At 39.1% G+C, this 24,590-nt stretch overlaps 1 protein-coding gene across 3 annotated transcripts in view; it reads right to left on the reverse strand.

The window, feature by feature from the left end:
• The window catches only part of LOC124165382 (talin-1), a 310,193-nt gene that overhangs the window by 49,693 nt on the left and 235,910 nt on the right, over positions 1-24,590 (reverse strand). For all 3 annotated transcript variants that reach the window (XM_046542766.1, XM_046542767.1, XM_046542769.1), the window contains 9 exons: positions 8,328-8,520; positions 7,681-7,778; positions 6,616-6,745; positions 6,355-6,525; positions 5,376-5,646; positions 4,643-4,811; positions 3,563-3,820; positions 2,461-2,537; positions 729-823 (listed from right to left, as the gene is read on the reverse strand). In XM_046542766.1, the coding sequence (XP_046398722.1) occupies positions 729-823; positions 2,461-2,537; positions 3,563-3,820; positions 4,643-4,811; positions 5,376-5,646; positions 6,355-6,525; positions 6,616-6,745; positions 7,681-7,778; positions 8,328-8,463 (1,405 nt within the window). In that variant the 5' untranslated portion in view covers positions 8,464-8,520. The remainder of the gene's footprint in view (positions 1-728; positions 824-2,460; positions 2,538-3,562; positions 3,821-4,642; positions 4,812-5,375; positions 5,647-6,354; positions 6,526-6,615; positions 6,746-7,680; positions 7,779-8,327; positions 8,521-24,590) is intronic.

Below are 24,590 nucleotides of genomic sequence, written 5' to 3' on the forward strand. Positions count from 1 at the left end.
TTTGGGGTTTTGTCTGATTTTGGGTGCTGTGGTAGTAGCCAGTTTAATTTAAGGGTCTGCAATGATTTTCATGATGGAATTCAATACGTCATTCAAAGAAGTTGGATGAAATTTAAATTAAATATGTTTAATTTACAATGATTTAGGAAGTACATAATTGTCTCTAAATTAACTAACACAGTCATATTCAACCAATAGGAGTTCATGCATTACAGCAGAGTGAGAAGAATACATATATCATGGATATGTATGCATTGCAGAATAACAAAGATTGAGATAGCTGGAAATGCTGCCATTATTTTTCAATACAAGTAATACAGAGATTACTTAAAAAGTCTTCTGATATTCATCTTAGTCTTCTAACTACTATGCAGAGTGGCAATTTGAGTCATGTCTGCATTGCATCAGCAGTGCATCTCAGTTAGAAATAATTAAAAGAGTAACTGTGTTACCTCTTGTCCACAGATAAAAGAGGAGAATTTTTGTTAAAAGTGGAAAATAGCTTCGCCAAATAAAGGCGAATGCAATTATATATTCAGCAAAAATCATTATAAATAGCAAATTTTCTAAAAGCACACATTGGAAATATTACCAGATTATGCAAGTTAACAAATTAAGGAATTCCAGATTCTGGGTGCCAAACTGTATTTTCATCCAAAATCTTTAAATGAGCTTAAACAGAATGAGTTAAAAAAAAAGAAAAAAAAGAATAAAAAAATATGGCTCACCATCAGCTCCAGCTCTCATGACTGCAGGTTTAGCGACAGATTCTGTATTAACTTTCTCCACTTTGGAAGCAGTTTCATGCTGAAGAATGGTGGCCCTGAAAAACAGTCCCAAACACAGTGTTAACCAATATAACACAAATAACACATTCAAAGTAGAGATGGGTCAGTTCCGGTACCCGGTTCTCGGTACTGCTGGTTCTTGGCTGTGGAACCGGTATAGAGAACTGGTCGCATATAGTCGGTACTTTGGAACCAGATCGGAATGGTGGTGAGGATTTGAATTTGGTGCCCTAAGCCAAAATGGTCAGTATTTAAGGCCAAAAAGTTAAAAGAGATTAAAGCACGCATTTATTACTTCCTGATTGCATGGCTTCCACGCTTTTTTTCTTTTGAGAGCTGCTCGCTAACTCGAGCATTTTAGGGGTTCATTAGTTTGTCCCTCTCGCCAAAATTGCTATATTTCCATAGACACTGCCACTTATGCTGCTTTCAAACGAGCAGACTTTTTGCCTGCTCCTGTCCAAAGCATGGTGCCGTTGTTTCAACTTACCATCAGTCTCTATGGATGTCTTCAAACAAGTCAAATTGCTGGAAATTAACGGATTTGAATTTGGTGCCAATTTGGCCCGGCGATGTGCCGTCTACGTCATGAAATACAGACAATGCTATATTTGAGTCCGCTTTCAGACGAAACGCCTTTTTGTCGGCAGCCATTCACGTGAAATTTAGCCAGCTTTCAGACGAGATGACCGGAGACGACTCATTGCAATGCCATGTGCCGTGCCGTGAATGGCAGAAAATTGTTTCGTCTGAAAGTGGTCTTACGATTGAATCATGTATATATACAGTAATTCTTCACATATGAGCAAGATGCATTCCAAGAGCTTGTTTGTAAGTTGATAAACCTATGCAATGCATCGAAAGGTGTTGTTATCCTGCAGAATGCAACACTGCTTTACAATTTTGTGTTAACTCTAGGCCGCCCAGTTTATCCATGGTGTCGCTGTACCGGCATGCTGAGCAGTTTATTGTTGAGGTTATAAGAACAGTGATAGTGAAGCATGCGAATAAGTTGTCAATTTCAGTAGCAATGTAAGCTACATCGCAGAATACAGAATATATTTTGAACTAACTCACAAGTTACAAGAAATTAATGGTTGATGTCATCAGAAGTTAATGGAGTTTCCCCATTAATTTTGATGATATGCAGTATGTATTCTGTGCTCCAAGCATAGTCCGCATGGCCCTTCAAAATCAACATCCACCATTACTATTTTCAGTGAACGCCTGGTCATGGCAATATTTCTGCCAAAAAAGACTAGATTAGATGCAGATAGGGTAAAAATGTCGAATTTCTTAAATTAAAACCTGGAGAAAGAACCAGTGGCTGCCTGATGTAATGTGACACACTAGTTGATCATGCATTCTTTAACAAACGTGTTATGTATACTTTTTCGATAGGCAAATAAAATTATGGAGACAATCTTAGTTTTTGCTACAGAGCTTTCCTGCTAATTTACATTTTTAGTGAAATTATTTTCATTCACTTCTTGTGGCTGTTCATTTAAATTTGCCATTAATTCAGATTATCAGAGTTCCTCCTTGGAAGAGAGTATTGATAACCGAGAACTGATGTGGGACGACCTGACCGGAACCGAGAACCGAAAAAATTTAAGAACCGACTCATCCTTGATTCAAAATAAACTGAAAACCTTAATACATGCGTACTTACTTCAGAGGAGAGACACTAACTTCAACCATGGTTGAGCCTTCATCACCTTCAATACCAAAATGGTCCTTGGCTTTTTTCTGGAAATAAAATTACATTACATAAGAAACAATGGTTAAACTTACTTGATAACAAAGCTTTTTCTTCAAAGAAAAGAATCACAAAATATTGTCAAAAAGCCACCAGACACCTTCGGGGAAGGATATATGGGCATGGAATATAAGCTGAGGCACTGATGCATGGTATCACGCCCAGTAGAAAATACCTTAGACTAAATGATATCAAAGAAGATACAGAAAATCGCCTCATTAAAAAGGGCAAATAAAATGATAAGGACTGAACTAAGACCCCTGGTCCAAAGGAACAAATATCTTTGTAATGCTATGCCCAATCATTCCCTGGCGTTATGTCGTATCATAGTGAGACACCCTGATCCCTGGAGAGAAAGATACGAGCAGTTAGGCATTAGAGCCACTAATTTTGATGACGCCACACTAATACATAGATGAAAACAAAAAATAGAGGTTGGGTGGACAACTACTCTCAGCTTAGGTAATCATAGAAAAATATAACAAATAGAAAATATTTAGAAACCTAAGGAATTAGCTGATTAGGTAAATTGAAGAAGATCAGAGAAAAAAAACTTATTCAGAGGGAGAAATAAAATGGTAGAAACTACATGATATATATTCATAGTCTAAAGTCAAACTTTTTTGCAATAATATTTCTTAACATTTCCTGAAGTTGGAGCACATCTGACAACGATTAATTTTGGAAATTTGATTTCAGGCTTCATTAGTTAATATAGTAAATGTAACCAATAAACACTGGAAAAACATATTGTTTATTAACTACCCTCCTTAATGAGCTACAGTCAATAAAAGCTTATTGTATCACACATGCATCCCTACAATGGTCGTGGACTGACATCTCTAAGATAATAAATTATAAGAGAAGACCTTCAATGAATTTGTTGATTATCAGTCATAGACACTTATCTGTATTTACACATTGGATTAAGATAAACTTGAGTCAAGCAGTTATGAGATAACACAACACGATCACTGGGTTCATAAGTACTTTTAATGAATGGAATAAAACTTACCTTCTTTAAAATGATGTCTATGTAGCCGGAAATCAGCTGAAGGATTTGCTCAGCCTCAGTGGTCTGCACTGAGTAATACTGGTCAGAGTAATCCCCAAAGTCAAGAGTGAATGTGTTTGGTGAGGCTCCCCAGCGGCGGACGGTGGTCAGGGGCCATGTCTTCAAAATTTCCTTTGTCCTTTCGTCCAGACGCAGGACTGAGTCTTTTGTCACACCAAGCAAACGTGGAACCAGCTTGTTCTTCCCTTTCATTTTTTCCTACAAAAAAAATGTGAAGTTTTGGGTTGAGGAAAATCAACCACATACAGAAGAGCCTTCATTATTCGTGTTTCAATAAAATATTTCTTGGATAATTTATCAACTTCTTCCAGTCAAATAAAACAAATAAATAAAAATATTATAAAAAATTGTACAACAAAGTTTCCTTCAAGAGAAGTTGTCAATTCATTGCGATTATGAGTACATTTTAAACATGCAATCCTTCTCACTAGGCTAAATTCAAATATTAATATCATTATTATTAACATCCCTTGACATGTCGCTTTTTATACGAATTTCCAATATTTTGACAAATATATCATCATTATTATCAATGCTTTCCTCACAAGGTATCTTGGAATAATGCCAGCATCAGGCATTCCCAAGACACTGTCTCAGGTCACATTTCATTTTGAGATAAGCAAAGCTTGCACAAAAACCTAAGTAACATGTGCTAAGAAAATGATCAGATGAATGGATTATCTCTCTTTCAACGATCAGTTCATTTGAAAACATGATCTAAGTTCTTTAGTTTAACTAATTATGCCGATGGAAAATGCTATGACTAGGTGTAAGAAAAATTCATTGCTGATTGAATCAGATAATGCAATCACAGTATTTTTCCCACTGCCCATTATGCACCCTTTCATGTAGACTTCTAAATTCTACAGCTACAAACATAATGACCCTTATGTAGTACAATATAAAAGATAAGCCATGAAAAATTTCAAGCAGTATAACAAAGAGCAAATATAGAAACAATTATACATTTTAAGAAGCACTTAACACACAAAATAAAAATACAATAATACACAAACATACCTTCACAAGGAAGAATGTTACTCCATATGTTTTGAGTGACCGAGCAGTCTTGGTATAAAGCACCTTTGCATCAAGTTCTGATAGCCCTAAGTGTTTCTTGTGCTCAGCAAATACTTTTTTCTCAATACCCTTAACTTTTACATAAGATTGTGGTAGAAATTCTTTCAAGCTGAGGAAGAATAATCAAAACAGAAAATTAGTATTCAAGTGAAAATAAACATACATCATAAGTAACATAAATGAAGCCATTATTAAAAGCAGTAAAAAGATAATTAAATCCTTTTCCATACTAATAGAGAATCTTAGCAGAGTAACAAGCAATATGCCACAAAGATAACTTTAAATTCAACCCAGGTTTCAATACAACTACATCATACTGAGGGTTCATCTCTGTCACCTCCCTGAGGTAAGTGTAGTAACATTCAAAACTGAATTAAACCAGAAAATAAATTTCAGGAAAGTATACCTCATTATTCCAACGTGGACAAATTCCACTCCATCTAGCAAGAATAGCCAGATTTTATGTTTGATAATCAAAAACAGCATTTAAAATAGTACAAGTTAATAGTCTTATCAATTTGAACTCTAAGGGAGGACTATTATACCAACTACTGCAAATTAGCTATTTAAATTTTCCCAACTTTCAGCATCCCTTTACTTGAGGGGCCACACTACCCCTGTGATGGCTTCTCAAGATGGGTTTTAATGCATGTAATTCTATAAATTTCCTTACTCTAAAAAGCCTGGCCTGTGCTTGTTCTCATTGTAATCTCCAAACTGAATTTGACACTGGATTCCAGCAAACTGGCAGGCCTTCTCCTGAGTCACAGGATGAGTACCATCAACAATAGCATCACGGGCTTGCACATAGAGTAAACCTAGCTGTACTGGATCCCGGGAATCAATGTTTTGGTCAGAAAAGAAGAACTTTCGTCTAAGGAGAACTGTTTCACTTTCATCAATTCCCTGCTCCCTCAAAGTTTTTGATGGGTCAATCCAATTCACTGTAAAAAAAATAAGGCATTATAGTTGGTGTATGTAGACTTGTCTGTGAAATATAAGTGAACATTTTCTAAGGGAGAGCAGATATAAGAATATTCTGATTCAGATATCAGAATATTCTAGCTTTTAAACCTCATTCAGACAGAAAATTCATGTTGTCAATAATTGAACTCCTCCATAAAAGGATGCATATTAAATAAAGTTATTAAATATTTGACTGTAAGAATATAAAGTAAAAATACATGTAAGAGACAATATGATATGGCATGGCAAGTTCCTTAATCAAGGACCTTTCATTAGATCCAATACAATCAGGATCACTTTTTTAACACATTCAGTGCGGAGCACGCCAATGGACGTGGTCCCGTCCAAGCCGAGATGCGGGGCACGTCAATTGACGTGCTCTGCCGGTCGGACACCCTTTCTCCGCCACCGCACATGACTAACATCCACTTCCGAGTCTTCCGATTGTGTGCGTGGCCTTCAGCAAGCTTCCCTCTTTTGACCCGAGTGTGCCGTTTGTAAATATCAGTATTTGAACGGAAGTTATGGCGTGAAAACCTCTATTTCTCTTTCTTATTTTATCGGCCGATTCTGACGACGTTCATGAAAATCGGGCCCGCATTGAATGTGTTAACTCATCTAAATATATTTTCTGAAGATCTGAATTTATTAACAGATGCTAGTCTAAATTAAAAGGAAAAACTGACCTTCATCGTCAGTCTTGAGCTTTTTCCTCAACTGCTCCATCTTGGCATCTCGTTCCTTTTCTTCTTTCCTCCTCTTCAATGTTAGAGTTCCAAAATTATGTCCCTTATTCTCATTTTCTTCCTTTTCTTCCTCCTCTCGGACAAGACTGTACTCGTCATGATTCGTTATTCCTATTAGAATGAAATAAAATAATAATTATAGTGAGCATTATATAAGTGCCTTTAAATAAAGCAATGACAATTCAAAGTGTAAATACAGACCTATCTTTGTGCAAATGACCACCATCAAATTTGCCACAGGTTGACTGTCATCCACCATCAGAGTTTTCAGCATCCCATCCAACATCCTAACTCTCAATGTTCTCAACTTCTTGCGATATTCCAGGAGATCCTGATGTAGAAAAAGGAGGTCATAAAATATTATAGAATGACAAGAAACTATCGTTTTAAATATAGCTGCTTAAAAATAACACAGTTGAAATGTTTATTGATACAAAAATTTGAAATTAATACAGAGAAAAATTTTCCCTTCAAATAATTAGCTACATATACGAAACAAACAGTGGTAACAGGCATTATAGTATAATGCATAACCCTAGAGATCAAAGATCTTATCTCCTATCCCTGAACTTATATTCAAGCAGTTTAATTTGCGTCAATGATTTAAGCAAGTTGCAAGGCTACGGGATAACACTTGTCTATCCATTCTTATTTCCTGCCACAGAAATTTCACTGTGAAAGCTGTTGGCTGTGTACAAACAGTTTTAAAGCCATTTTATATGCTATTTTATTACAATTTTGTGACTTGGAGCATCAACTCGAGGCTGAAATGTGGCCATCCCACTGGTTAGTTCCCATGGAAGTTCATCCTCTGTAAATTCTGCACACATATTTCATACCAAGATCAGTCAAAATTTAGCAATGCCTCGAGCAAAATATCAGGTCTCTGTTCTCTGTCAGTGTTATAATATATTTTCCAGATATTATATTTGAAACTTAAAAATATGTAAATTGCTATAAGATAGCAATGCTGGCCTAAGCATACAAAAAATGCAGATAACAATTAAAATATAAATTTTGCTTCATAAAAACTAATATAATGTGAAACCCAATGAGTGACATGAGAGTAATGATAAAATTTAATGAAAGCACCTAACTAAGCTATTTTGTGAGGAACCAGCAAATTAATAATCTTGTTGCACGAAAAATATAAGAATAGAAACTTTCATTTCAAGGAAGTCTGTCTTAAATGATGAATATTTTTTTTTTCGGTAAAAATAGGCTCCCAACAGCACAGAACTTCTTTTAAGTGACTCCTACACTTACCCCATTCCTCAAAATATAGTATTCCAGGTTTCTTCCTGGCTCAAGCCATACTCCTTTTTTGGCATCTTCATCAGCCAAGAAGAGGCCATAGTCTTTTGCTGAAATAATAAATAGAATTATACATCTGCTACACTAAGATACACTTACAAAATGAAAGTATAGCCTTTAAATTCCTCTTCAAGCATTAGAATTCATTAATAATCAAATAAGTTTTGTTGATTTAATCTCTACAATGTAATTGATGCACATTTGAAAAAATGTAATTCCCATATTCTAAAAAAAATAACACCGTTGGCTATGAGACTCAGTGCACATTATCATTTTATGCAATTTATCCATAAAGAAAAAATACATATTTCTCACCAACATGAAGGTTGAATTACCCTTTGCATATCAGCCTAATAAAATACTTAATTCCTTTTTACAATGCAAGCAATTTATTATAAAAATTAATGCACTTAGTCTGTTGATTTCTATTTAATAATTGAATAACAAGAAGCTTAATCTTTATGTTCCCAGTCATTCAACATATGTAGTTGACACATATAACTATACCACACATGACCAAATTTAATACTCGTTGCATTTAAAATCACGCAAAAACCAACATTAATCCACAGTAATTATTCTGCCATGGTTGCACTTACGTTGCCCTAAATTGGCTTCTGAGATTTTTTCACGAATTATGCGGCATGCATCAAAAACAGATGTGGACGGGTCAAACTGCATTGTCTTGGTGACATCTCGCTCCACAATGCTGATACGGAGTGATAGCATAGCCATTTTCCAGCTTTTTCTTCGTCTTTCACAGAAACTTTTGGGCGGGTCTTCAATAACTCCCTGAAATTAAAAAGAATATAAAACATTCAATTATCTTCATCTCACATCAGGTAAGCTGTTCAAAGAAAGACAGATTCACATACTCATCAAAATATTGCTGTGGTACCATGCGGTTTCACAAGCGAGTACATACTGTTTTCATTTTAATTTTTTTTCATAACATGGGACTACATGGAACATATTGGAAGGCAAGTCATTACAAAAATGGTGAAAATATCACAGCTTGAATAAAGAGGACCCAATTACATGTGGTCTAACCATCTATCAAATGAAATTTTAACTGTGGAACAAAAAAAGTTGAAAGGTGAAAATTCAATTTTTGAAAAGGAAAATAGTAATGCCCATTTTCCACACAAACGATAATCAATGAACATATATTTGCCTAACTTTTAGGATGAATGAACGTAATATGGCTAAAAGGAATGGTACACCATTTTAATGATGTATTCTCAAAACTTCACGCATTAAAAGAGAAAGTTGGCTAGCGACCACTGGAACTATGCTTAACCGTCATATTCAGATTTCACACGTAGCAGAAACCTACCTCATCATCATCTGATTGATATCAACTGTCTGATGAACCTGATTGTGTACTCATTCCATCATGGATTTACTGAACAAGGCCAAAGCGAACGGGTTCAAACCACTCCGAAATGTTCCGGAGAAATGGTATTAAGTGTCCCCCGTCCCAACAAACCCCCGGAAACGTAATCCCTCCCATTAGAACCTCCGAAAATTTTTACCGACGACGGAATTTTACAGTGTTTTCTGTTCAGTAATTTTTAAGAAAAAATCTTGCGCCACCTTGGATTATAAAAAAATCGAACGAGCACAAACCACACAACTGATGACGCCCAAAAAGAACAGTTCATCGTAAGCGGGAAAGTCGTAACGTGGAAACTTGGAGATATTTCACAGTGATTACCCCACCCTCTGGGGACTTAAAAACCCAATCCATCTCCCAGCGTAGCATCGCCCGCCACTCAGTCACCACCCCCCCACATCGCCATTAAAGGGGGGAACACAACTGGTGCTCAGGTTCCCGTCGGCGGATTGAAGTCGCCTTATCCTTTTACCCTTCCCTCCTCAACTCCCTCCCGGCGGCAGCAAATCCATCGCGGGCGCTGGGCAAACACGTGCCGCCACTCAACGGCCGACTCCCGCGGCGAAGCGATCACTCCACCCTCAATCCCATCCTATACATATATCCCGAAGCCGGAGACGGTTACAGTACACCTCAGAGAATGCATGATCGAAACTCGGCGACCTCAGACGAATGGAATGCAGCTTCGGCAGTGAATGATGGCATAATATTCCACCATTATTACTTTATGGTTTCCCTGAATATATGAAATGTATTTGTATTATTTTCGGGAAAGGATTGGCTAAAAACTGGACAAAAACTCAATTTAAAAATTGATTGTTTGAGGCGCAACTTGGTGAAAGCGATTCATTATTAAAATTAAAAAGAAGAACTTTGTGCTTTCACATTAATTTGAAAGCACAAGGTTCTTTTTAATTTCAATTTAAAAAATTCTATCCGCGTTACTCCCATATATTAAAACGCAACTAAACGAGGCGGCTGTAAACGTATGAGGACGCCAAAATTGACATTGAAAGAAGGGAAGTCGAAAATACCCCAAGTTGTGGAGAGAGGTGTGTCTAGTGTGTCACTGAATGCTCAGTCATATGCGCGTCATAATACACGCACTCACATCGGAATAAGGGAGTGGTAGAACTGAAATTCGATCATGAAAAGAGCGTTGCGCAATCGTGCCATTTGAAAATGACCTAAATTAACACGTAAATACAGGTTGTTTCAAGAGGAATCAGCAGTACTTCAGGAAGTTGTAGGGGAGACAATTTTAGACATTTTTTTGTCCATAAACATGGGGTCGCACTCCTCAGTTACTGAGCTATGGCAACGCAAACATTTATTTGACACACTTTACGGTTACGATGAAAACTGTTTTTCTTGGGCAACTAGCCCTTTCGACATTTTATTTAATACCGCGGATTTTTAATAAAATTAACTAATTAAGGTTGGATGAAAATGTGCGATTAAAATTGCCTGATACAATTAATCTCAAAATGGGCGAGATTGCGCATTTGTATTGCTGATAGATACTCGCTCAATGCTCTCATTTAATTAAGCTGAAAGATTAATTATGTTTCAGACAATTATAATCGCATACTTGAAATAAAATTAATACGCAGTTAATATAATCGATTTATATCAGTTTTTTGTTTATTGCTTAAAAAAGTCCCTAGATTCTCAAGGAATGTTGAGTATCGTCTTTTGCAGCCGATTTACGATACATTGCTGTCATTATTGTTCGCATTTGAAATAACCTCTAACCTATATCGATAGCACGCATGCAAAAAGTATACGCTTTTATTCTATGAGTAAGGGAACTCGGCACTTAAAAGAAAAACTCACAACCCTTCGCTCAACTGAGGCCACATTAACTGGCCGCAATCTGACTTTACTCCATACTCACATGGGAAAGACGAGGGATTAGATGTGAGGTAACTCTACCGACTGCACAATTCAAGTGACATTTAAGCTCTGTATTTTTCAAGGAAAGCCGCAAAACCGGTCGAATCCGAAATCGGAAGACTTGGGTAGAAAGTTTGGCCGAGTACAAAATCGTGGACGCAGGCCCGGAAGATACCACGAACTGCAGTGGTTCTAAGACTCAAAAATCGGAGAGATATTTCATTTAGCATAGCGCTCGATTGACCGTTTCCAGAGTCATTCATTCATCGTAAACCATTCCTAAAATGCACGTAGCCGTGGGTGGGGCGGGGCGGGGTTTGGCTTTGGGAGCCTACGCTCCCATCCCACCTCCCCCAAAATATTTTCGCTATGGCAACCACCCGCGATACATTCACTGAGGAGAACACTAGCCCAGGGGCATCTTCTTACACTCCATTTTACGATATAGTTGCATTCCATTATACCAGCCAATAACCAACCCGATGCGTGGGAATTGACACCAAAATATCAGTACACGCAACCCGTATACCACCTATGCTTCCCTGGAAGCAAATTTATGGCTGTGTGCCTGACAGAAGCCCTCGATTTCCGAAGCTAGTTTCTTGCAGTTCGTCGAAGTTCTTATATCTTGTGTTCTTCATTATCTGCCCTATATAATGAAATTAAGCCTAGACTATTGATAATGAAATGGTTTAGTCGAAACGATGGTAAGGGAATTAAGTGTTAGTTCGGAATTTACAGTGAATTTTCATTTATTTACGTTGTCATCTTGTAATGTTCAGGGTATATTCAGTGGACCATTTTCAAGGTTTGCCCGAATCTAAAGCATTAAAATTTTACCCAAATATTTATCGGAGGTTAAATTATTATATTTGAGTTATATTTTACCTCAACAGGTAAACTTATTTTCTTGATTTGCTTCCTGCAGTGAAATTTTAAGAGGGAAGCCATATTCAAAGAGAATTAGGGTATTACCAAAAGGTGCATTCTCCATAACATAGATTGTTATCGAGATTTGTTTTTATTTTCACGCGAGCCATGCGTTGTTCGTGCACCGTACTGAGCTCATAAACTTGTAGGTAGATATTTATCCATCCCCCATTAGCCAAGGATATAGGTCAATTAAGCTCACTGATTGATTTCAATGGATGTGAGATTAGGCAAATTGCTGAAATTATTTTATACCTGTTAGCAGCATATTCCACGAAACGGATTTGATTAATTCCATAAGCAATATAAATGCTTTCATCAAAGACTTAATGTTATTTAAATCACTGACTCATCCGTACAGGGGTTAACTTATTTTTGATGAAGAGTAGCTCTTTCGGGTAACATCCGCGTGCGTTTTGTAATACATGCGACCGATATTCCTTACTAGCCACTTCTTGAGTTTAAAGTCTCAAATACGACAGAATGGGCGAAAACTTCGATTTTCGGTTTCTAGGACCTAACTTCGAGTGAATTCCACAATTTTTTTCAAGAGGAAATGTTTCTCCGAAAAAATAAATAAATTTTTCTAATCCGACCTAGCGCCCAGACGGTACCCACTTGATAATCTAGCTCTTTTAATACTAACTGAGTGCTCCAGTATATTTGACAAATTTCTCGTTCAGTGAATCAATGAACGCCCTGCCACTGTTTGTGATACGAGAAAGTGATTTATGCGCCCGAAAGGGACACTCAGTTTCCGTGGCTCAGTAGCAATAGAAATATCGTAGGGAGTCTTAACGCGAATAATAATCCGGCACACTGCATGAACGCGTGAATAAACACGAAAATGCACCATGCAACCACTTGTGCGAATTCACGAACAGAAAATAGAATCTGTTTTAATTAGGTTCATGCATTTCTTAATGTTCTGTTCCCGTCCACGAAAATCATTCACGCAAACAGACATTAACTCGTTAACCTGGCTTTAAGACATTAAAACAGGGTACACGTTAAAGTTCTTTTATTTCTGCTATGGCAAATGGCATGAAAACTATCTTGTATTAATAACTATGTATTTCGTTATGCGCTCAGGAACAGAATTCATTTTTCTGGTTGGAATGGAAAGCGATATTGGGTGGGAGTTATTTTAGGGAGCTTCTGGAATATTTGACCACGAGTTCCGACGTATAGCCGCGTCTCTGGCAGCCTCGACGCCCTCACCATAAGGGGTTGAGCTTAGTGCTGGGTGACGAATAAGGAGTAGGGGAGGTTGATTGGGGGATGATGTGCAGACGGGAACACTGGGTGCGATAATTCGCGGCTGGAGATGGAGAGAGAGGGAGAATACGCGCGACATCGGAGAATTTAATAAAGACGAAACACGACCAGAGCGGTCCTTTATTACCGCCGCGGAGGACAAGGGGTGAGGGACACGGGGAGATAAAGGGAGATAGTAAGGGTGCTTTGAATGAGTGGGGGGGGGGGATTCGGTCATGAAAACGTCCTCACGCGCGGGTGCGTGCCAAGAGGACATGAGGAGGTGAAGACGACCATACACCAGCAGACCCACTCACGAAGTCGAGGAAAATTTCGTTCAACACATCATCTCTCTCTTTCGATCCAAAAAGGAGAAAATTAAGTATAATGCATATGCAATTAAATTAGCCATCATGTGTATTGGTCTTATTTTCTATTCAGACTTCCTTCTTCCATTAACTACTATTCAAAATGTGTTCCAAATTTCGATCCTTTTTTTCACCCCTTATCTAACTCGCACCATCTTCATCGTAACTTTCAAAGGGCTTTTCATCGGTTAACCAATACATGAATAAAAACTTTATGGAACACTTCACATAAATAACAACAAATTAAGATCCAACCAAAAAAAATAGGGGTCGGGAAGCGGTGAATTCTTTAAGGGGACTTTAGGAAGGATATGAAAACGGTGAGAGAGGAGGTGAAGCACAGGGAAGGATATTTTGATGCCAGAAGAGGAGATTCGGAGGAAAAGAGAACTCGAATATGCGGCGAGCATATGAGTTCCAGCGAAAGAAAAATTTAATCCGCGAACTACGTACAATGAAAAGGAAAGCGGTGCGATTCGTCAAAAACTGCTGCGAGAGAAAAAATAGCATCACACAGCTTTTACACGAATCAGCCAGGGAGCCACTAGAGGTTTGGAGGCTACGTGCTAGGAATAGATTGCATAAGCAATTAAGATTAGATATCTTTCAGAACGACACCGGGAACATCAACTTAAATCCTCACTATATTTCCAGGTCCAACAGGAACGATAAAATTAGAAAGAAATTTTGCTGACCGGAGAAGTACAGGAATTCATTTTTCCTACGAACAGAAAAGGAATTAAATACATCCTAGGTGAGACTCAGTATGAAAATTACTCCAATGCGAACATTATTTTCTTTATTTCTTTCGTGAACATCTCGAACAACTTTCATTGTTGAACTCTGAAAATTAGGATTCACGCTTACATTGTTGAGTACGTTCACTGTATCAAGTTTCATTAAAATCAGAGAACTTCTGAAATATAGGTGATTGATTTGACGTGGAATAACACGATGCATACATAACACAGACAGGACGTCCGCCGGATTTCACTGGTACATTATAAACGAGAAACAAAGAGATTCGGATAGAGCAGTGAGTATCCGCTAGTCTTGGACAGAGACGCCAGGAGCAGACATTCTCCAGAAGAGGAGAAAGAAGTCACTTGACTTCGTGGGAAGGTCAGAGATGGCACACTGATGGCGAGAGGGAGACGAAAGGGGGAGACGAGAGGGCTCTTCTCAGGCGTAGGGATAATTCTAGGGGGGGGGGGGTTAAAGGGGTCCGATTCGGTGGGAAAGAGGAGAGAGGGGCGGGTAGGGTAAGAGACAGGATGCGGTCAGATGAAGAGGGTAAGAAGAGGAGTGGTCCACGAGTAAGGGGTCCAAGATATCACAAAAAGATGTTGTCTGCGTAATATACAACTAGCGTAGCAAAATAAAACCAATCCCCTAGGTATTTTTTCTAAGGGTCTTCCAAACGATCTTAGTATTTGTAAGAAAGATAATTGTTCAAATCAGAGCTTTGATGCAAAAGTTGATCCGGATAGAGCTCTCCTGGTAGTGGTCACGAACAGGGGTCCAATATCTCATGAAACGATGTAGGAGTAGAGCTCTTCTAAGATTGTGACAGAGAGTGTGAATTTCGCCTGGCATTGGACCCGGGACCCTTTGATTAGTAATTGAGCGCTATACCCATTAGGGCCACTTCACCATTTCATATTCCATTCTGAAATTTATCATAACTATTCGGTGTCTGCGATTAAAATTTAAAATTAATCTTAACATTATTTAAAAAAATATTTTCAGAATTGATATCGGTATCGACAGAGTATGAGGAAGTCCTAAGAAAAGTAAAGAAGAGAATCCTCATGAAAACCTTGGCGAGAAGATGGAACAACCTTATAGGCCACATCTCGAGAAATGATAGCCTGATGAAGACAATCTTCGGGGGACAGGTAGATAGCAAGAATGGAAAAGGAATACCTCGAACAAAATACAAATTTGGAACAGGTAAAGAAGGATGTGAAAGAGATGAGATACGTAGGGGTGAAAAGATTAGCTGATGGGAGAATTGAGTGGAGAGCTGCGTCAAACCAATCTGAGGATTGCTGACCAGTGATGATGATGATGATATCGGTATCTCCCTCGAACTAAATCATTGTATTAACGCATGCGTCGAAAATACATTATTGACTCGAAGGGTGAGGTTAGGGTTTGGACTCAAAGCCTAACTATACCTCTGGATATTATTAAAACCATTTAATAAAATGTTGACTATAAGTAGCTCTATTTTACTTTAAAAATTCACCAAAGGATTGAACATACAGTGTTTTTAAGGCAAAAGATATGAAAATCCGGAACCACGTATTTGTTACCAATCGTGCGGTAGCGGCAGACCCTGTGGCTTTATTCGGGTTTCAAGGCAAATAATTAGGGCGACCTCACCCACAAATGATGGACAATACGGGGAGGAAGTGTTTTTCTTTTGTCGGGAGGAAATAGATGACGTCGAGAGAAGAATCAGAGCTCCCAAGGCGTCATGCCGAGGCGGCGCCACCGTCGTCAATGCTTCCTCCCGTTACCATGGTGACAGACGCCACACCCCCACCCTCCTTCCCATTCTCCACCATCAACTTCCTGCTTCAACCCCCTCCCTCATTCTTCGAGCAGAAATTCCCACCCCCACATTCACCCTTTCAAAACCCCCATACCAACCCCTAACTCCCTCCACCCCTTTTTCAGATCGGCTCTTGATGCAACCGGAGTCACGAACCTCAAAAGCCTCATTTAAACGAAGGCGACATTTTACCTAATTACCCCAATTTAGAGCTGGACCCGCCATCGCGCCGAATGGGGGGAGGGAACCGAACACACCCTGAAAGCCCTATATCATCCCTTGCCCCTACCTCTCTCTCCATCTCTACAAATCCCTTTCACACCCCGTTTCAAAACGTGATAGTATCCCGAGGTTTCATCAGCCACGTAATATTAACGCCGCAGAAATGAGGAGTCACGTAAACAGGAAAAGAGGAGTGGACTCGTTAACATTTAAAAAATTATTATCGATTGTTCTATTTTTTTAAATAAAGATACCCGTTATTTTTTCAGTTTCTCAATCCATCGCCAACGTCTCCAACTATTCTCGACGAAAACTAGACGGACTACCCCTTTCGCTAATAAGTTAATGACATAGACTCTTGCCGAACACCTCACCGCTTCTTCGCTAGCCCTTAGCCTCGTGCATCGGTATCGTTATTTTAACACTCTATTGGGCCACTCTGAACGCGTTAATGAGTCGAAAGTGTGATGACGTCACCAACTCATGAATAGTGATCGGAAAGATTCGCATTTTTTCCTTTAAAAGTTGTTAATAAACGGTTGAATAAGGAAAAAACATTTTTAATCATGATCGCAAGTGAAAAATAACAAAAACACACATATGAAAAACCATTTGCCATGACCAAGACTAGAGCAGGGATATCCTGCACTTCGTATTCGGTTTAATTTGTTTGTTTACGAGCCGATTAACAACATAGCATCTACAGGAGGAAGCTTCTTCTTCTATTCTCCAGATGGAACGTTGATAATGTCAATTAAACACGAATAGTGAACCTAACAAAGTTTAACACTTTGTTTACCATGGGAGAATTGCGCTAAATATTACTAAAAGCAAAACCCGAAGAAAAACTCATGAAAAAAGAAACAATGCTGCCTACGCGTGCCGCCTAATAATGTAGCTCAATTTCTTAATTATGAATCAAACTTCCTGATTCATCATCAACGTATCGAAATAATTGAGCAACTTCATCAGTGGTGACGATAAAAAATCATTCTTTCCCCTATAATCATCCAGCGATTTCAACGAACGCCATCCAAAAACCAGGAGAAAGAGAGTTCCAGCTCGTGCGAGCGATTAAATGCCACCCAACGAAGGTTTCGTGTGAGCAATACACATCAAACCCCGCCTAACACACAGCCACACTCCAAAAAAAGTAAAACAAAAACCCTTCTCCGACACCTTTTTGATGCGAAAGGCAACGCCGGGAGCCGAGAGACGGAAAACAATAGCGCCAACCCCAAAAGCAGCGCGAGTAAATCATGTTACAAGCGTTTAAAGCGGGGTCGGCGAAGAGAATCATCGATCCGGCCCTTAAAGGAGAGATAGACACGGCCGAGATGGAGAAAGGCAGGGCGAGACGCGGAAACGCTAACATTCCGATGCAAACGTTCGCGGCGGGCACCTGGGGACGTCGACGACGCCGCGAGATGTACGAGCTCGGATATGCCGAGGCTACGACTACGATCCCTGCACCACTAGGCTTCTACACTAGCGGCAGCCTTGGTGAAATGTCGATTTTTCGAGAAATCGAATTTTAATCGAAATAAACAGCTCGACTTTTCAACAAAATCGAAATTAGAACCAAAAGATCGATTAATCGAAATAATCGACGGTTGGCACCTTCTGATGGAAAAATGTCGGTCAAATTCCATTTTTCGAGCAACCTGTTTTTAAGCGAAATGAAAAGCTCCATTTTTCAACAACAATTGAAATTTGAACGAAAAGATCAATAAGTATGTCGAAAAAATCAACGGTTCTTTCGTTTGAAAAAGTGCAGTATGCACAAAAACATGATTACTATTAATTCAAAAGACACTCGAAATACTCATTTGAGCAGAATAAAAAATTCCAAAAAAATCTGCTTAGCACATAATTTTTGTTTTAGTACGTTATGCTTTTGTAAACACTACATCAAGCTTGAATTTTTAGCAGAAAATTTTTACAATGAACGCACAAAATATTTAGGGGAATACCACTTGGAACCATTCTGTTTCACTAAAAATTTTAAAGACAGATCAGCTCAAAAAGATTCTTTTTTGATGATAAAGAGCGTGCTTTGCCAACTTTACCGGCCTTTCACATGGGACAGATGACTTTTTCATACGCTGGTAATGAATCTGCTAAGATCAAGTGAAATGTTCAAGATTCAAGTTGAAAAATCGAGTTCGGATCGCGATTCGATGAATATGGCTCGATATCGATCTCCTCTATCTTTGATTATTAAAAGTCGACCTTCCATTTTAATCGAAAGCGATTTCCATTACTAACTAGGGGCATCATGCTCTAAGAGGGTGATAGACATTTTGGAAAGCCACAAATACCCAGCCTGAAAGTTTGTCCCTTCATCTGTTTTGTTCTCAGGTAAAGCTTTGTGGATGAACAGAGCTTTCATTTAGTTTCGAACTGATATTTCTAAATATTTTTAGTGCCTCTCTACAGAAGTGAGGCATAGACAATGACAAATCAAGGGTTGACTTCGAAATGTGGTGCTACAGAAGAATAAAGAGGATCAAATGGTTCGATCGAGTTAGTAATGAGGAAGTCCTAATAAGAATAGGAGAGAAAAGAAGCCTCCTGAAAACCTTGAAAAGAAGACGAAACAACTGTATAGGCCATATCAGGAGACACAATGGCCTGATGAAGACAACATTCGAGGGACTCGTAGATGCAAGAACGGAAAACGAAGACCTCAAATGAAATACATGTAACAGGTAAAGAAGAATGTGAAAGAGAAGAAATGCGTAGGTGTGAAAAGATTGGCTGATAGGAGAATTAAGAGGAGAGTTGCGTCAAACCAATCTTGGAATTTTTGACCACTGATGATGATGAGCATGACAACGGAAAGGAGACACGGAAAGGGAAGTGGAAAATGAAATAAACATAATGTCGCCAACTTGGTTTAAAGTATACTAACGTTTATCCTAATCGAAGTTACACATCTTCCATCCACGAGGCCTTGTATGGGGATATTATTAAGTTACTGTCTATGATCTAGTATATAAACGAGAAAAGCTAATTACTGTTTGATGTTTCAAGGAAAATCAGGAGAGAGAGAAGCAATAAAGAAGTCAATCTATAAAATTGCAGTCAAAATAACAAGTTTTGGAACAAAACACAATAGCTGAAAGTTCAATGTGATAGTCTGATGTCTGAAAACAGAATTCACAAGGAATATATCTTAGCCTAAAAATTCAATAAACTAACCCCTGATCTTAACTCGGAAAAACGACAGCATACACCACGTTTTCACTCTCCAAAGATAGAAGGAACACGGCCCATTAGGGAATTAGAATGAACGGCTTATGGAAAGAGAGGTAATGAAAACCAAGGACTATAAAAAAGATTAAGAAAAAAAGGGAGAAAATATAACATAAAAGCTGGAAAAAATACAAGAGACCTTACAATTTTTTCCTTCAAGCATTCAACGATATCCAATAACGACCTAATCCGATGACAAGCCATTTTTTTCATTTTTCGACAAAACTGCCACCGATCCATTAAAAGACGTCGAAAGAGACAAATCAATTACATCACCACCATGTAGTTTCGCGAGAGGACGGCGAAAGGAAGGTTCAAAAGCGACCATGTAGAGGAGAGACAAAAGGCAGGAAGAATTGGGATGAGGAGCTACTACCGAGTGAGTGATGTAGGCGGAGGAAAAGACGAGGGTTGGGGAAGAGGAAGCAGGGATGGGGGAAGGAATGTCGTCACCGAGGATGTCCAAAGACGAGGGATGCCGACAGTGGCGCCTCTAGCGGAGGATTGGAGAGTGTTTTCCTATTATGGGGGATGACAACGAGAACTGAGAGGTAGGGAAACCATCATCAGTGACTTCAGGGAGGAAAAACGAAGGGGAGGAAACCTCTGGATGGATTGAACGCCCCAGCTGAAGAGTGATATCTTTTTGATACCATTTTTACGCGAAAAATATATCACTAGCAATTAAATGAAAAAGAGAGGTATCAATTTGGATTTTTTCTCTATCGTCTAAGATAAAACAAAGGCGGAAGCCTCTTCAATTAAAACGTAAAGTGGAAACTTGAGTGATTATGTCGATAAGAGTGAACTGATAGAGTGAAGACATTATAAATAAATCGGGCATTCAAGATGAGCGAAAAGATAAATTACAAATAATAGCACAATCTTCTCCTATCACCGTTTTTGTGTTTAGCAGCTTCATAAGATTAGATGAAAGCGAATTATTTGTCTTGGGTGGGATTTCAGAATATTTAACTCCGTAATGAAAGAAATATTCCGTATGAAGTTGTAATTTGACTTTACCCTCCTCTTTAAGCCTTGAGGCTCTTCAGGTCGTCACACATTCTAAAGAATTAGTTTTACCATTTTCTAGTCGTGATTATGGATGGAAACATTTTCCCATTCGTGCCCTGTAAAATATTTTCAGCAATTGGGTGTAAGAACGTACATACTATTCGCTGGAGGCAAATCAATCCCTAATAAATCGAAAAGAGCAGTTACTAACAGGCGCACGGCTCTGAAGCTTCGAAGCTTAGGAAAACCAACTCTTATTTATATTGTGGGAAAAAACCGAAGCAAATGCACTGCAAATTATTAGATAATTTTAACAGAGAATGCATAACATCACGGGGTTAAAAGGATTATGGGTTTAAGGTAGAAGAAAACCTAGTTTTTTTCCCTCCTGATTTACGTCGACTTATTAGAATTACCCACACAAGGGATGTATTGAGTTCGTATCCTAGAGGGACAAAGGTTTCCCATTTATTGGGAGCCATTCATCCAGGGCTCTCCTACTACTACGCTCAGAAGGAAGGTACCCCAAAGAATAGTCCCCTGCCTAGTATGTTCCACCTACCCACATGGGAAGCCTTCTCACCAAATTCTCTCGAGCCAAATTTCCTATCACTTCCGATTCCATCAGTCAGGGTTCATGCCAACTTCCTATTATCAATTTCCCTAACTATTCCCTGATTTCCGGTCCGAATTTTTCAATATCCCTGACTTTCTATTTACGGCAAAGCATTCGTGTAAGGGAATTTTGGGGAAGATATACAGTAATATATATTGTGTAATAAAGTCAAGCAAAAGAAGTAGCAGCAAAAATAAAGTATAGCTGCTCCAAGACGGCCATACCCTATGCCGCCCTGGCACTATGGCAACAAAACACCCACCCCGCCGCTCGAACGAGGAAACGCCTACACCCACCAGGCATCTTTTCTCAACCTTAAAAGTTATACCCGACCATACACTAATTTACCGTAAATTTCACTCCATTCCCGATTTTTGTGTCTATGACCGGCATCAACCCTCCACGCGCCACGAATTTCACCTTTCTGCTTCCACGTTGAAGTTTTTCCCTAGCCATAACCTAATTTCCTTAACATTTCCTCGACTTCAAATCCAGGTTTTTGTTTCCCTGACCGGTACGAACACTGTCGGTTTTCCGAATCATTGTCAGACTATTGACTGAGAATGGATTTCTGCTTTGTTATTCCCATAACCTCGACTTCATTCTCTTTTATCAAAAAAACGCTCAACGGTCAACAAAAAATCAGAAAGAACAAGAAAGAAAGACACGAGAAACGCAAGAGAGAAGATTATTTGATCCACAATCGGAATATCGACATTATTCTTCCCTACCAAGGTTTGCTTAAAGGAAGAAAGATCCCCATGAGGACCAAAAAAAGCAGCATGAGCTTCTTTGAGAAGGTGCAAAAAAAAAGCACAACCCTTTGCGGAAGAGAAGGGCGAATCTGGTCGGCGCCACTGCAAACCCTTTGCGGCTTCCGAGATAATCTAACGGACCGACCTCCAATATGACCTCGTCGGACCGGGTCGAGATACGCCCAGGCGACCTTTGAGGTCGCAAGAGGGATGAAGGTGGTGGCCGGGGTTTGAACCGAGGAGGAGTGAGGTTGAAGAGAAATTTTAGAGCGAAGGATAAGACATAGGATAAGACATTTGGGCATAGGTTTGGCGGATATTGCCTCCAACATTATGCAAACCTATGCCCATTTTGCGACACTAAGCTCATTTTGTTTGTCCCCAGATTGAAGGAGAATAATGAAGATCTTGAAGAAACAAAGAATCGATATATTTCTGTTGGACTAGGGAATTGTAATTGTTTGTGTTATAATAATGCTTGTTTTCAAATCAAAGCAAATGACTGCGGAGTTAAAGAAGGGGGGCAAGAAGGACAAAATATCAAGGGGATTAGCCCTGATGATGGAACCCGAATCGTGTTCCGAAACGTCGGCAGAATGGAGGGAGACCGCCCGGCTGGAAGCCCAAATAGCCTTTTTCGAAATGTAAAAAAACTTTGTTATTCCACACCAACTTAATACTGTACGCACCTTGTACCCACCGTAATACCTTACACTCGTTATCGACGTGCCACATAGAAACCAATGTCGTACAGTATTAAGTTGGTTTGGAATAACAAAGTTTTTAAAAGTTTCATTATGTTTAGTCGATTCCATGAAGTAACGCCCGAGACAACGAATTAAATAAAACTAGTGAGTGGTACAAGAGTTGATGAAATAAAAACTTCGCTTTTTTCCGCACGGCATTCATTTTTCGCCATGTAGAAAAATAAATGAAAAAAGCAAAGTTTTCATTCCTCCTACTACTACGATAAAGGATTTCCAAAAAAATACGCCCGCTACTACTACTTATATAAAAAAAAGACTTTAACATCCTATACTGATTCAATGGCATCAGTAGAGGGCATCAAACAACCCGGAGTATTCACTTGAAAACGACTAGCTAAGCGAGAAACCGTCGCGATTTTCAGTCAAGTAGCGCGAATTGAGATGTAAAACACCCCTCCCTGTAATGTAAAAACGCAAAAATTTACCCCTCCTATACCACCAGTCTAGCTGTTCAAACAGCTCTTGATAACGATGTGTTAACATTGAAACCGGTCGAGCAAATTAAAAAAAGTGTGGAAAATTACTACAGCTATTTGTATCATTGCTCTAAAAAAACTTGGTAATTCCATATCAATTTAATACTGTATGACCTTTGTTTCGACGCGGAAAGTCACCATCGATCGATGACGTGACACATCGAATCCTAGGTCGTACAGTATTAAATTGATATGGAATCACAAAGTTTTTTTTTACATTTTACTAAGCTAGGTCGATTCCCTTAAGTCATACCCGAGACAACGAATTATATAAAATTAGGGAGCGGTTCAACAAAGTGAATTCATGATCATCACCACCATTGGGAGCCGTTTCCGACACCCCCACAGAATAACGATTTGACGTCGAAGAACTGGCTCGGAAGAGCACGAAAAGGGTAAAGGCAGATGAAAGCGGAGGAGACACACGCGGGAAGGAACATCTTAGAGAGACGTCGAGGAGACCGTGGCCCTGCTATACTTTCCTCCCACGAGGACAAACGCAAGACCGGAGGCAAAGAGGGGGGAACTGTGGGGAGGGAAGGGTAAACAAGGGGGTTGGCTAGGGTTTAGGAAGGGGCCGATGACGAGATTGGATGCCCGAGAGAGAGGGGGGGGGGGAAGGGTTCCGGAGAGGCCGGCAAGGAATGGTCAATCGCACCCTTGGGGAAGAAAACCGCCTCTTTTTCCTCCCAACGTTCCCATCTTCTTCAGGGTAAAAGAGAGCTTCACCTTACATCCTTGGGATAACAAGAGGATCCCACCCTTAACCCACAAACCTCCAGCCTCCATCCTCCAACGCTACACCTCTTTCCCCATATATATTGTCTTCCTTTTTTCAAGACGAAAGCACACGCATACACAAACAACGCTCCCACGGAGAGGATTATGAGGTTAAATGGTTGGATGAAGACTCTCTGTATAACAAGAGGCGGAAATACCGTAGCAAACACCGATGAGCCTTCATTACTTTCAATACCAAAATGGTCCTTGCTTCCTTCTGGAAACATAATTTTTAAAAATTTGAATACACGATAAAAAAGCTATTTGTTCGTAGAAAAGAATCACAAAGTAATGTCAAAAAGTCACAAGACACCCTCAGGGAAAGTGAGAGAGACATGGAATATAACTTGAGGCATTGAGGCTTGGTAATACACCCAGTCGATAACAGCTACGTGATATCAAAAGGTGAAAGAGAAAATCACCAAAAACTTACTAAAAAGTGCAAATAAAATGTTAAGTACTCAACTAAGACGCCTGGTCTTGAGGAACAAACATCTTAGTTATTTTATCCCCAATCATATCCTGAAGTTATGTCATATCTTTGGGAGACACCCGATCCCTGGAGAG

The sequence above is a fragment of the Ischnura elegans genome, chromosome 9, assembly GCF_921293095.1.
Source record: "Ischnura elegans chromosome 9, ioIscEleg1.1, whole genome shotgun sequence".
Lineage (NCBI taxonomy): Eukaryota > Metazoa > Arthropoda > Insecta > Odonata > Coenagrionidae > Ischnura > Ischnura elegans.